The sequence below is a fragment of the Bison bison genome, unplaced genomic scaffold (assembly GCF_000754665.1).
Source record: "Bison bison bison isolate TAMUID 2011002044 unplaced genomic scaffold, Bison_UMD1.0 scf7180017855246, whole genome shotgun sequence".
Lineage (NCBI taxonomy): Eukaryota > Metazoa > Chordata > Mammalia > Artiodactyla > Bovidae > Bison > Bison bison.
Genome location: NW_011485819.1, coordinates 54,522 through 70,076, shown reverse-complemented (window position 1 = coordinate 70,076; position 15,555 = coordinate 54,522). Strand labels below are relative to the sequence as shown.

The 15,555-nt window shown below is 39.9% G+C and overlaps 1 protein-coding gene across 1 annotated transcript; it reads right to left on the bottom strand.

Moving 5' to 3' along the window:
• Positions 1-6,105: 6,105 nt before the first annotated feature.
• On the bottom strand, positions 6,106-6,996 carry LOC105001959 (olfactory receptor 4C13-like). The gene has a single exon (XM_010858399.1). The coding sequence runs from the start codon at positions 6,994-6,996 to the stop codon at positions 6,106-6,108; it is 891 nt and encodes a 296-aa protein (XP_010856701.1).
• Between the last annotated feature and the right edge of the window lie 8,559 nt (positions 6,997-15,555).

Genomic DNA, 15,555 nt, shown 5'->3' with positions numbered 1-15,555 from the left:
TTTTGTTTTTGTTTTGCAAAGTAATAGTAGGTTATAAAAGTGAAAATTAAAGGAGTAATGGAGGACTTAAAATTTTTTTAAAAATTAAAAAAAAAAGAATGATAGTAAAAATATATCTAGGACTTTCTCTAGTGTTGTTGTGGGTATTGTCAGGTCAGTTCATTTTCAGATAGTTCCTTGGTCTGGTTTATATTTCTCAAGATCTATAGGCCTCTTCCCATGTAGTCAGTACTAATGACAGGGTTTTAATCTATTGCTCCTGTCACTTCCAAGGCGGTTCCCTCCGCTTTAGCTTCTTCTGTTTGCTGGTCTCTTCAGTGTCTGATTTCTGCTCTGACACAAAGCGGGCGGTGGTGGACACTTTATTTTAGGCTCACTCGTTCAGTCATGCTATGGGGAGGGAGGGACGCTGCAAACGAATAACACTGGCATGTGCTCGCAGTGTCTCAGCTACACTGGGCCTGCCTCTGCTCACAGCACGTGTGCCCTCCCTGTCCACACTGCTCAGGCTCTAGGTTGCTCTGCTGGGAACTATCTGAGGCTGGCCCTGGGTTGCATGCACCTCCCAGGTCTAAGCTGCTCATGTTCAGGCACTCGGGTAGGCCTCAAAGGCACAGACTCAGTTGGGCCTGCATTTTGTGCCCTTCCCAGGTCCGAGCAGCTCAGGTGATGAGGTGTTTGGCAAGCGTGGTCGCTGCGACTTATCGCCTCTCCCGCCCCTGCTGCTCAGTTTTCTGGGTGTACAACTGGCGCACCTTCTCAGGCAGATGATGACTGTCCAGAACCCCAAGAAGTCTTAGTTAGCAAAGAAGCCTGCTTGCAGTTTGGTAGATAATGTCTCTCTGGGGCTGCAATTGCCCCCTTCCGGCTCTGGCTGCCTGTCGCTGAAGGGGGATGGTCTGCAGCTGGCTAGCTCTGTTCAGTCCTTTGTTCTGTGTGCGGGCCTAGCGGTGTCTTAAATTAGGGCTGGCTTTGCGCGTGGTAGCTATCCCACAGTCTGGTTTGCTAGCCCAAGTTAATTCCCTCAGATTGTCCTTGGGGCATTCAGGCCCCGTCCTTACTCTAAGCCATGCAGCCCGCGCCTCCCTGCCCAGCCCCCGCTTACTAGTGGCAGGTGCAGGTGTCTGTGCTGCTTCTCCACTGGGGGAGTTGCCATTGGGCTGGTAATCTGTGGGTTTTAACTATTTATTTATTTTTCCTCCCTGTTATGTTGCCCTCTGCTTCCAAGGCTTGCCACAGACTTGGCAGTGAGAGTGTTTCCTGGTGTTTGGAAACTTCTCTCTTTTTAAGACCCCCTTCCTGGGATGGAGCTCTGTCCCTATCTCTTTTGTCTCTATTTTTTGTCTTTTATATTTTTTCCTACCTCCTTTCAAAGACAATGGGCTGCTTTTCTGGGTTCCTGATGTCCTCTGCCAGCATTCAGAAGTTGTTTTGTGGAATTTACTCAGCGTTTAAATGTTCTTTTGATGAATTTGTGGGAGAGAAAGTGGTCTCCCCATCCTATTCCTCCACCATCTTCCAAACTGCTTCTTGAGAGGTTGCTTTAGAACCCCTCAGTTCAGTTCAATTGCTCAATCATGTCTGACTCTGCTACCCCATGGACCACAGCACGCCAGGCCTCCCTGTCCATCACCAACTCCGGGATATTACTCAAACTCGTGACCATTGAGTCGGTGATGCCATCTAACCATCTCATACTTTGTTGTCTCCTTTTCCTCCTGCCTTCAATCTTTCCCACACATTTCCCCTACACCTCTCCCCTTCATCTATCCCCTGTCCCCTACACCTTTCCCCTACACCTATCTAGTCCAACTTCCCAAGCATTGGAGAAGCATACAATGGAAAGAGAATGGAGTTAGGCCTAACTCATGGAAGGCTGATCATAAAAATAGTTTTTCAATCAAGGAGTTCCTGGAACTATACTGTTAAAATGTGTTTCCAGAATACAACTCCAAGGGCAGAGTGGTTTAAAACATTGGAGAGACAGTAACACAAATTCTCAAACTTGAAGGGTAAATCAAAGCTGATTTACATATTATATGATCTTTCTGGTCCTCTGTCTTTTCGGTATGTTAAGAAAGCTAAATTTTAATTTTATGATGTCATTGTGACTATTTGATATCACTTCAAAATTTTCACAACAGCTTAAATACTGTACAACTAATTTTCATAATCACTGATAATTTTTCCCAAGAGAAGAAGAAATTCAATATAATTTTAAATATTAGTTATCTTCTTCCTAATTTATATTCCACTAGTAAGGCATATAGCTTTCTGAGAACCAACTGCTTCTATATGTAGGCTCACTATAGAGGTATGTAAATACTATAGAATGTTTTCTAATTACTAGAAAACAAGAGACATTCAAATGACATGCTCTCTTTTTTCTGAGATTCTTTGAAATCACTGGGGAAGAATAAAATTTGAATTTAGAAGAATGATGATCTGAATACAAGCTCTGCCTCTAATAATATATAGATTATTTAGCTCTTTTGAACTTTATTCCTCATCATCAGTGAAATGGAATAATGATAATTATATCTACCTTGAAGAATTGTTGTTAGTGTCAGTAAGAAATACAGGAACAGCTTTATAGCAATAAAATATGAAAAAGTAAAGATGTGATGTGAAGAATGTGAAGAACTGACTCACTGGAGAAGACTCTGATGCTGGGAAGGACTGAAGGCAGGAGGAAAAGGGGATGACAGAGGATGAGATGGTTGGATGGCATCACCGACTCGATGGACATGACTTTGAGTAGGCTCCAGGAGCTGGTGATGGACAGGGAAGCCTGTTGTGCTGCAGCCCATGGGGTCACAAAAAATCGGACACTACTGAGCGTCTGAACAATAACAACAAATAAGTTCATTACACATTCTTAATTAGGCAATGTTAAAAATGGTACGTCAGAGTTTCCTTTTGACTGATTAATATTATCTTCCTAGTTCTCCCCTTAATCAGTGAACTAAACACAATATTTTTCTTGTATTTAATTTATATTTTGTGAAGCTCCTCATTTAAATTAAAAAAAAATTCCTGGATAGTAAAATCCTTTTGTTTTTAGAGAGAAAAGCTAAGACTCATAAAAGTATAGATATTCTTACCCTGTGTGGCTTATTTATTTATGTATTTTCCACTGCCCCAGGTCTTGCTTGCTGCACTCAGGCTTTCTCTAGCCATGGCAAGCAGGGACTACTCTTCTTTGCAGTGTGATGGGGTCGCCTTGCTTTGGCGTCTCTTGTTGTGGAGCACTGACTTAGGCTTGTGGCTTCAGTGGTTGAACAACTGGGCTCAGTGATTGTGGCATGCGGGCTTAGTTGCTTCAGGATATGTGGAGTCCTTCCCGACCTGGGATTGAACCTGTGTCCCCTACTTTGTTAGTCAAACTCTTAACCATTATATGTCCAGGGACATCCCCCTGTGTATTATTTAACTAAATTTTTTCTGTTTTATTTTGTCTGGGATTTATCTGTATATAACCTATTTGTAGGAGTCTCCTTTAAAACCTATTTAGAAGTGAAATAAAAGGGTCCAATAACTCTTTCTCATTGTGCCCATTTTCACATTGTCAAAACTATTATAAGTTCTGAGATGATAAAATACTAAAGAAGTTAAGCACAAGAAGAGGAGGACTTTGAAAATAAAGAAGCCTTCATTTGAGACCACAAAGTGCTTTTTACTGTTTTATTTCCACAAAACAAAACAAAAACACCTCTAGGAGACAATTCCAAAAACAATATTGTTGCAATTTACGTCAAAGAGTGTTCCTGATAGGTTTTTCTCTAGGAGTATTATAGTGGCCAGTCTAAATTTAGGTCTTTAATCTACTTTAGGTGTATTTTATATATGATGTAAGGGAAGACAGTTGAAGAGGGAACCTTTTTTCCACTATATATTCCTGTCTCCTGGAGACAGTCTTGAACAACTTAGTAAATACAGTAACCCAGTACCATGCTCTGGCATTGCTGTGTGGTCAAATCATGAAAGAAATAACTCCAGTTGACCAGAGTTTGACCAACCAACATTTGTTAAAAGAAACATGGCATGTTGTAGTCTGAGAAGTTGACTCAGCATGTAAAGAATCCTCCTGCAATTCAGGAGACATGAGACAGTAAAGTTTGATCCCTGGGTCAAGGATATTCCCTGGAGGAGGAAATGGCAACCCACTCCAGTATTCTTGCCTGGAAAAGTCCAGAGGAGTCTGGCACTCTACCATCCATAGGGTCACAGAATCAGACATGACTGAACATATAGCACTTCGGTCTGCTTAGACCATCAGAGAAGCCCTGATTAATAAAGAGTGATGTAATAACATAAGATGACCTGATGTCCTCTAGGTGCAGTGAGGAGCATTGCAAGTATCCCCAACTATCCAGAAAGTTCACATTAACCACTTCACTTTTATGAATAAGAAAAAGGAAGAGGATTTTTGCTTTAAAAAAACAAACAAACAAACAAAAAACAAAACAAAAAAACAACTCTGTTACCATACTATTGTGCTTTTGTAAAAGTGAAGTGACATAACTGAAAACTTCAAAAAAGAAAAAGCTTGTAGTGCTGAAATATAGTGCTGCAGGTCAGACAAGACTACAACATGTTTGACATCAACTTCCAAGGGACAAATTGAATCATTAAGACTTCAGATAATTTTCTTATCTGTAGACCTACACAAGCCACAGAAAACTAAGGCTATTCAAGAACATAGATGGCCATCGTCAAAAAGTCTACAAGCAATAAATGCTGGAGAATGCATGGAGAAAAGGGAACCCTCTTACACACTGTTGGTGGGAATGCAAATTTACACAGCCATTATAGAGAAAAGTATGGAGATTCCTTTAAAAGCTAAGAACAAAACTATCATATGACACAACAATCCCACTATTGGGCATATGCCCTAAGAAAACCATAACTGAAAAAAAACACATGCACTCCAGTGTTCACTGAAACACTATGCATAATAGCTAGCACATAGAAGCATTGTAGATGTCCATTGATAGATGAATGGATAAGGAAGTTGTCGTACATACACACAATGGAACATTACTTAGCTTTAAAAATAAATGCATTTGAGTCAGTTTCATTGAGGTGGATAAACATAGAGCCTATTACACTGATTTAAGTAAGAAAAAGAAATTCAAATATAGTATATTAACAGATATATATGGAATCTAGAAAGATAGTACTGATGATCCTATTTGCAAGGCAGCAAAGGAGACACAGATATAAACAACAGACTTGTGGATACAGTGGGGGAAGGGGAGGGTGGGATGATTTGAGAGAGTAGCATGGAAATGTACACATTACCATATGTAAAATGGATAGACAGTGGGAGTTTGCTGTATGACCCAGGGAACCCAAAGCCAGTGCTCTGTGCCAACCTAGAGGGGTGGGATGGGGACTGAGGTGGGAGGGGGGTTCAGGAGGGAGGGATTCATGTCGTTGAATGACAAAAACCATCACCATATTATAGACTAATTACTCTTTAATTAAAAATAAAATTATGAATAAAAAATAGAACAAATGAGTAATTCTAAAATTTCTGGCTTATTTTTAATGGCAAGGAAGCAGTTAGATTTTGCATTTTTCCTTCCTCATTTTGTTGGTGCCTCACTTTTGACTTTTGGTAAATTCACAGGGGAAAAAAAATCAGCTGCAATTCCTTCACTCAATTGCTCCTTCTCAATGGATCTATTGAAAAAAATTCTATCCCTTATTTGCTTTACCATAGGCTATGGAAAAATAGAAGATCTGAGTCAATGTCCCATAAAAAAACTGATTTTTTTCCCCAAGTAACATGTATGCAGAATTTAGTAAAGTAAATGGAAGACTCTGGAGTAAAACATACTCTAAAATCATGAAACTAGGAGATTATAGTTCTTTCCTTTGCCTAATCTGAAACTATGAACATGAACATTGAAGACTCTAGAACATATATTAAAACTTATCAAAATACCTAAAATGTGTCTATGTTAAATAATCAACAAATAGTTTCTGGGATTTTTTTTTTCTGTCAATGATCCTCAGATCTTTTTACTCCCACAATTTACAGCAGGTACAATTCTACCTGTGTATATAAACCATCACTTTATTGGCATTGTGACAAGCCTAAATTACTCCCCTCTTCAATAAACTCCTTATGGCATTTTTCACCTCTATGTTTCTCACTGTGTAAATAATAGGATTAAACATAGGAGTGAGGATTGCAAAGAACACAGCCACCCACTTGTCTGCAGGGTAAACAGCCACAGGACGTGTGTAAGTGAATATACAAGAGACAAAAGACATTACCACTACTGTGAAGTGGGCACCACATGTAGAAAGGGCTTTGCGTCGTCCTTCAGAGCCATGGGATTTCAGGGAGATCAGGATGACTATGTAGGAGATGAGGAGCATGGAAAAAATAAGCAAACACATCCCCCCTGTGTTAGCTGCCACCACCATTCCCAGACTGTAGGTGTCGCTGCAGGCAAGTTCCAACAGTGAGAAGAAATCACACATGAAGTGATCAATGATGTTGGGACCACAGAAGGTCAAGTCCATGCTGAAAAGAACCTGTACAGTGGCACGCAGGATCCCCGCAGTCCAGACCACCACCACCTGGAGCTGGCAGAGCCCCTGTTGCATGATGGCCGTGTAGTGCAGAGCCTTGCAGATGGCCACATAGTGGTCATAGGCCATGACAGTGAGGATGGTGACCTCCATAAAGAGCTGAGTCAGGCAGGCACCCCAGGAGATGGTTGTCCTTTGGTACAGCAGGTAAATGATGAATTTGGGGGTGGTGACAGAGGTCAAAGAGGCATCTAGGAAGGACAAGTGATTGAGGAAGAAGTACATGGGGGCAGAAAGTGTGGGGCTGAGGGAGATGGTGATGACCATGAGCAGCTTGGCCAGCACCGTGAATAGGAAAATGGGCAAAACAATGAAGAGTATTTTCTGCAAGTGTGGATTCTGTGTGAGTCCCAGGAGAACAAATTTGGTCACGTTGTGAGGAGGCATGGGATCCGTTTAAGAACTAATGCATTCCTGGGGCCTGAATTAGCTACAAAATAATAAAAAATGATAGGTTTTAATCATGAGAGAATTATAGTCTGCATTTCTCAGAGAGAAGACTGAGCAGTTGCATGACCCTAGAGCATATCTTTGGCAGTTTTGCCCCATGACCTGCTTCATTTTTTTTCTTACTTCCTTGGTGATGCACATCATATCTTCAGACACCTAGTGCCTGCCCCCTGTAAAATATCTATAGGACAACATTTGCTGTGTAATTTACAGAAAACACTAGGATATTTACATAAGATCTGGATTCTTCTCCATTGTCCAACTCCACGTGACTCTGCTGAGTTATCTGTGTCCCATGTTTCCATGCCCTCCTTTTTGTCTTATTGTTGTTCACTCACTAACTCATATATGGCTATTTGCTACCCCATGGACTGTAGCAGACCAGGCTCCATGGGATTTCCCAGGCAAGACTACTGCAGTGGGTTGCCGTTTCCTTCTGCAGGTTCCTCTGTGTCTGTGAGGTTGCAAATTGTCATTCTTAGATGCATCTTGTAAGATGTGCTACACACTGCTAAGAGTTATTACCTTCACCATGAAAATTTGCATCTGAACCCTAGCTCTTACTGTGGAAAGAAAGACATGGTCAATAAATACTTATCATAAGCAGACAGTTTAGAGAATATGCATATGCCACTAACGACCAACTCTACTTGGTACCAAGCCAGAATGCATAAGCTACATGCATTCTCGTGCTTTCTCCCATCTTCCCATAAGAAATTGGTTACAGACTACTGCATAAATAATACAGTGAGAAATTTGGAGTCATAAATTTCCCAAAGAAAAGCAGAAACAGAAATACAGTAAAGTATATTTAGCAAATACACTTTCCCTTCAAAGATAAATGGATAAAGAGCTTTATTTTTTAATTGTCCACGATGAACACAACAGGAACTTTCCTGCTGTTCTAGTGGTTAAGACTGAGGCTTCCAGTTCTGGGGTACTGATTCAGTCCCTTGTTGGGGAGCTAATATCCCCATGCTTCGTGGCCAAAAGTCCAAAACAAATAAAAACAAAAAGGATATTGTAAAAAATTCAATAAAGACTTTAAAAATTGCCCACTTCAAAAAATCTTTAAAGAATAAACACAACGTTGTAAATCAACCATTAAACACTAATTCCAAAACTGAAAATTATAAGGAAACAAAGTGTAACAGCTTCATTGCAATTTCTTATTCTGATATAGAATCCCCCAACAGATCAGAAAAGGGTATAGGGTACAAATAGTAAGAGTTAGATATAATTAATGTAATAAAATTTTTAGAAGTATCTCTGAATAAATAATTTGCATTTTAATTTTTCTTTGGTGCCCTACACTCTTTTGAGGAGTAAGCCCTAGTGGAAACCTTTTTAAAGTAGAAAACTTATTCTTTACAAATATGCTCAACACAATTATTCGTAACTATGGAAAATTTAAAACTGTATAGAATGCTCAACACTGGAGGAATGGTTAATTGAAATATAGTGCATGTCTTAACAATGCACTTTTTAACAGAGATATTTCAAAAAATTTTTCAGCATCACTGGAATAGACTTCATTTGTAACACAAAGTGGAGAAAATTTTGGATGAAAATTTGAATCATTTATTCTAATTTAATCTAAGTGATTTTATTATTGTCTTACTAATTTAAATATATAACAATTAAAAAAAACACCAAAGTATCTCTACTTCTAAATTAGTAGTATGGTACTTGAATCTATATTCCTTAATGGTCTGTATTCTGAAATCACATTTTAATGTTAAATAGTTGAGTGTGAGAGGTGATAATATGTTACAACATCCATTTCTACCTGTGAGTGTATGATAAACAGTCTATGATTTCCTGGGAGGAAAAAAAAATCTCACCTATGAATGGGTCTGATATAGGTCCATATTAGTTCCTCAAGTAGCTGTTCATCAAGAAAGAAGCAAATGCAAGATTTTAAAATGCCAATTGGCTCAGTTGTGATAAGTGTCTTTGTTGGCTTATAAAATGACTCCTTTGCATGAACTTTAAAAGTAGAACCATGTATTCTATTTGTGGAGAAATATGAAAAGCTTTTTAGCTAATGGGATCTCAAGGGTATTTCATCATCATTAGCAGGTCTTGCCAATAACCCAGTTGTTTCCTGAAATTAACTGAACAGCAGAGAAGAATTTTTAGAGCCTTCACTTTTAATTTCAAAATTTTCCCTAAGTTTGCATGAAGGCAAAGCCCTATGACAGGAGGAAAATAAACAACAACAACAACAAAATAGTTGACCACTAATGAATTTAAATATTTGAAAACATATGGGCTTATTATGGAGTCTGAATATTTAGTACTGTGTAAATTAAACATCTATGTGGATAACTATCAGACATTTAAATTTTATGAAAATAATTTGCATTCTAGTCTACTCTTTACTCAAATCAGAATTTTAACATATTATTTTCAAATATATGTCATAAGTCGCTTTGGTCATGCCCTACTCTTTGCGACTCTATGGACCATAGCCCGGCAGGCTCCTCTATCCATGGAATTCTCCAGGCAAGAATACTGGAATGAGTTGCCATGTTCACCTCCAGATCTCCCTGCCCCAGGAATCAAACCCATCTCTTACATGTCCTACTTTGGAAGGTTAGTTCTTTACCACTAGCACCACCTCACAAGTCCTTTCAAATATATATTAAGTGATAATTATGGATGCAATTATAATATTGGCACTTCACACCACATGAATTTGACAGTACTTCTTCAAAGTAGCTTTTGTGCCAATTCTGGAATGAGCTTAACATGATAATGATGAAAATAAATACATTATTCAATTATACCAGAGATGTGAAAATACATTACAGTCATTTGAATTTCATTGTATAATATCCATATAGAATAGAAATAAAACATTCACAACTTATAGCATGTAAATGTAAGACAGGGAATGAGAAAGCCATTTGCCAAATGTAAATAAGAAGCTAGGACAATAAATACTGGACCAGGAACCTTAGGTTAAATTACAGATTTGTAGCTAAAGTGACATGAAACATTTATGCTGCTACAAACTGTAAGATTTATAAAAATTACTGAGAGGAATAAATTTCAATATTTGAAATTATTTTGTAAAAATAATTCAATTAGTCTCAGAAATGCTCTTATATAAACCATACTCATCACATCATGTTCAGATATGCTTTCAATAATAAGAATAAAAATAACTTGTACTTACCTCTAGATTGACTCCAGAGAATATGGTCACTGTGAGCATCATGTGTTATGAAAGAAAATATATTAAGAAAAATGAAATCACGTGGCCAAACCTAGCTTAACCAGAAACTCCAATATTGTTGTTGTTCACTTGTTCAGTTGCATCAAACTCTTTGTGATGGCTGCAGCACACCAGCCTTCCCTGTCCTTCACTATATCCCTGAGTTTGCTCAAACTCATGTCCATTGACTCAATGATGCCATCCACCCATCTCATCTTCTATTGCTCGTCCACAATCTTTCCCACCATCTGGGTCTTTTCAAGTGCATCGACTCTTCATGTCAGTTGGCCAAACTATTGGAGCTTCAGCTTCAGCATCAGTCCTTCCAATGAATATTCAGGGTTGATTTCCTTTAGGATTGGTTGGTTTGATCTCCTTGCTATCCAAAGGACTCTAAGAGTCTTCTCCAGTACCACAGCTTGAAAGCATCGATTCTTTGGCTCCCAGCCTTCTTTATGATCTAAGTCTCATATCATAGCTTTGACTATATTGACCTTTTTTGGCAAAGTATTGTCTCTGCTTTTTAATACACTGTCTAGGTTTGTCATAGTTGTTTTTCTTTTTTTTTCCCAAAGAGCAAGAATCTTAATTTCATGGCTGTATTCACCATCTGCAGTGATTTTGGAGCCCAAGAAAATAGTCTCTCATTATTTCTGTTTTTTCACAATCTATATGCCATGAAGTGCTGGGACCAGATGCCATGATCTTTGATTTTAGAGTTCTATAATGCTATTCGTGGTGGAAAATGCCAAAAACAGTCTGAAAGAGGATTTTAAACTATATAAAGAACTATAGGAGATATGGATTTTGCTAGAGTATTTTCATAAAAAAAGTCTAGAACTCTTCTACCAACTCTAAAATGAAAGCCAGAATCAAATCAGATAATTAGTATATACTGACATGGTTATCATTCTCAACCTTATAAAAGATTGAAGTCCATTCATGATGGCCCATTGAGTGGTAATCCAGCTTCTTCTTAAATATTTACAGTGTTGGGTAGAGAGATTGCTTTATAACCTATACACCTGTCTCATCCAACTCCCAAATGCTAGAGTAGCATTAAAGGGAAAGAGTGGAGCTAGCTATAGGTCTAAATCAATGAAGTCTGTATATGAAAATAAGTTTTCAAAAGAGGAGTTCCTGGAGCTATACCATGAAAGTCTGTTTCCAGTATACAAATCCAAGGACAACGTGGTTTGAGTCATAGAGAGACAGTAATACAGATTCTCAAACTCAGGGGTGAGAAAATCAATTCCTTGGCAGGTTGATAAGAAGTCAGGGGGCCATGAGGAGGAGAAAAGGGCCTAGGGCTCTCAAAGAGGAGATAGAGGGCTGGAATTCTCAAGGAGGAGGAAAGGACAATTTTTTTTTCCTACATTCCTTAGTAAGGATTATATAACAGCAAAGTATCCTTCTTGAGAACGACTTCTCCTTCCTGAAAACCTTCTGGCTAATCCTTTTATCTTAAAATATAAATTATGGAAGTGGGTCTAGTAAGATCTATACAACCTTGAGACATTACTTTGACTTATTGTAATAAGTAATTTAAAAAGTGTATGACTCCCTTGCTTAGGCTACTGAGGGGAGCACACTCCGTCCCCCTTCTGATGTCTATGACAGAAGGTTTCTCTGTCCTTTTTCACTTTAATAAACTCAGCTACATAAATGCTCTTGAGTGATCAAGCCTGGTCCCTGGCTCTGAAGCTAAATCTTCTTTGGAGATCATGAATCTGACACCTTTCACCATAAGGTTAGTCCAGGATCTTCACGACAAGGTAAGAACACTCAGAGCTCTAGCCTCTCTGCATTCTCACTATACATATTTTCTGCTTTACTTACTAACTCTGTGGTATGCTTGTGTGAATGAATGACACACCCTGATGAAATGATGAGCCCTGCTCTGTGGATTCGCAGTGCCTTGTAATGACTGAAGGCAGCTCCAAAAAGGGGAACCTTGTTGAGGGTTTATACTGATCTGCCAATGCTAAGAGACACCCAACCTCCCTCCCAGGGGAGCGGCCAGAGATGGGCAAAGCGTGTGGACTGAACTTTCCTTTCTCAGTCACCCTTTCCTGATCTCTTTGACCATTTCATAATTGTGTGGGAAATTAGAACTACTAACTTAATCTATCAGATTACTGACATTCAAGGGAATTGTGATTCATGCTGTTACTATGTACTGTTACTTAGACCCTAAGTATGGAAGCGCATAGCCTTGCTAGGAGCCGAAAGTTACAGGAGCATGTTTGGGAGTGAGGCGGAGCTCTAGCTGCAGGACCATCTCTCAGGCTAGAGAGCACTCTCCTGTCTGCCTGCCTCAGGAGCCAGCAAAAAGTGAGTCTTTGTCATGGCTGTGCCTCTGATCTATGTGGATAGAAGCACTGCTGGTGACCATGAGGTTTTGGAGGACACAGATCAGGAACTGCAGCATCTGGTTAGATTGGAAGTACAATGGGCTTCTTCCTTTGGTAGCGCTAGCTCTTAGTGGACCAGAGGAGGCACTCTGGTGGCTTTTGTCTCAGCTCCCTAGATATTCCTTTTGTGGAACCTGTGGGAATGAACTGGAAGGATTGGCCCTAGTAGCTTGAGGACAAAAATCACTTTTTCTTCCCTGGCCAACCCTCCACCACCTTTTTTGCTATACTGGTGTGATGACACTCATAACGGAATCTTCCTTGTCCTTCATCCCTTTATGACTCACCGTTTCTACTGCAGTCAGGACTGTATTCAGAAATGTGCATAGGGACATGAAAGACAGATGCTTCCCCAAGTAGTCCTAGCTTTGGAAAGATTCTGGAAAGCTACTCTGTTACACTCTGGATGGCACCAGAGACAAGAGCAAATCAAACAAAGGTCTTGGTGGTAAGGAACTGAAAATCGATCTGGGATGCCATCAGGTCTACTCCTGGTGCATTCCACCCTGCCTCAGTGGTAGAACTGGGAAGAATGAGTAAGATGCCTGCGTTGGTAGGGGACAAAGTCTGACAGGGAAGGAAAGCTTCAGTGGAAAGTCTGTCTATACCCCCATCTAGAGTAGGCAAGGACACTTCTGGTGTAAAATAGCCATGGCTGTGGATGCCACTTTTTTCTCTCTTACAGATGGGAGCTCTCAGTTCCAGAACCACTTCATTACAATGTACTATAAAAACTGGGACAGGAGAGGGAGAGGGTGGGATGATTTGGGAGAATGGCATTGAAACATGGATAATATCATATATGAAATGAAAAAAAAAATAAAAGCAATCAATACGCAATTAAAATAAATAAATAAAAACTGGGACAAGTTTGACCCCAGAATTTAAAAAAGATATGCTTGATCTTCTTCTTTGATACCGAATGGCCATAGTATCCTTTGGAAGATGGGAGACGCTGGCCTGTTGAAGCGTCTCTTAATTATGACACTGTTTTACAACTAGACCAGTTCTGTAGAAAATAAGAAATGGGTAGAAGTGACCTATATGTTGCTCTTTATCTCTCTGTAAGATATGCCAGACTTATGTCCTAAAGGTGAAGATTTGGGTGTGAAACCTTCAGCTCCCTCCTGTCCTCTTACTTTGCCCTTGTATCTGGGGCTCCCAACTGAACAGACTGAGAATCAGGGGCACCCTTCTAGGATGGGTTGCCTCAGTCTCGCTAGACTATTTAGAGGTTATATGTCTTGGGACAGACACTGACCCCCTGACTCAAAAACTTGAATTTTGGGGTAAGCTACTACTTTTGGAGATAAATAGCTTGAATGTGAGATAAGGGAAAAGAGGGAACATGAAATAGCACCCCCTGCCTTCTGGGAGCCAAGCAGTTCTCATAACAGCCACTTTATCAGATGTATTCTTGAAGTGCTCAAGCAAGCACACACAAACACTTTATGCTAAGTTGGCTGATAGAACAGGGAGAGAAGGAAACTCCTGGTAAATTCCTAGACTATGGCAGGCTCTCTGCAAGATTACTGACATTGATCCTGAAAGTTCAGAAGGAGAAAAAATCTTAAAAGATAGATTTCCCACACAGTTAGCTCCAGATATCTGCCGTAAGTTATTAAAACAGGTGTTCAGAACAAATCAGTCTTTAGAAAAACTTGCGGTTGGTTCAGACCCTATATTAAGGTAGAGAATATGAGGAGAAAAATAAGAGCAAAAAAGAAACAGACAAAAGACTGAAGACCCAGTATGGCTGTTAGACCTGCTCTAAAATGGCTTGAGAAAAATGCCCAGAGGGACCCAGGTTAAAAGGGATGAGCTCGTTATTACTGTGGAAAGGAGGGGCATCTCAAGCAGGATTGCCCTCAGGTATCTAAGCCACCCCCGGCTCCATGTCTGGTCTGCAAAGGACCATACTGGAGGAGAGACTGCCCTCTGTGGTGTAGGCCCCAGAGATTGGGCTCTTGAGAAAATCAGGACAGAAGGTGCCCAGGAGTCCCCACAAGAGCTCTCGTCCTAATCACACTTGAGAAACCCTGGGTACCAATAACTGTAAAGGGCCAATCATTTGATTTCTTTTGGACATTGGGGTAAATTTCTCTGTGCTCACTGAAACCTGTGGTCTGCTTTCCTCCCAATCCACTATTGTAATGGGGCTGTCTAGACAAGCCAAATGATATTATTTGTCACCCTTTAAGGGGCAACAAAATTATCCAAGCCAGGCTTCAGCATATGTGAACCGTGAACTTCCTGATGTTCAAGCTGGTTTTAGAAAAGGCAGAGGAACCAGAGATCAAATTGTCAACATCCGCTGGATCATGGAAAAAGCAAGAGAGTTCCAGAAAAACATCTATTTCTGCTTTATTGACTATGCCAAAGCCTTTGAGTGTGTGGATCACAATAAACTGTGGAAAATTCTGAAAGAGATGGGAATACCAGACCACCTGATCTGCCTCTTGAGAAACCTATATGCAGGTCAGGAAGCAACAGTTAGAACTGGACATGGAACAACAAACTGGTTCCAAATAGGAAAAGAAGTACGTCAAGGCTGTATATTGTCACCCTGCTTATTTAACTTCTATGCAGAGTACATCATGAGAAACGCTAGGGCTGGAAGAAGCACAAGCTGGAATCAAGATTGCCTGGGAGAAATATCAATAACCTCAGATATGCAGATGACACCACCCTTATGGCAGAAAGTGAAGAGGAACTCAAAAGCCTCTTGATGAAAGTGAAAGTGGAGCTTGAAAAAGTTGGCTTAAAACTCAACATTCAGAAAATGAAGATCATGGCATCCGGTCCCATAACTTCATGGGAAATAGATGGGAAAACAGTGGAAACTGTGTCAGACTTTAT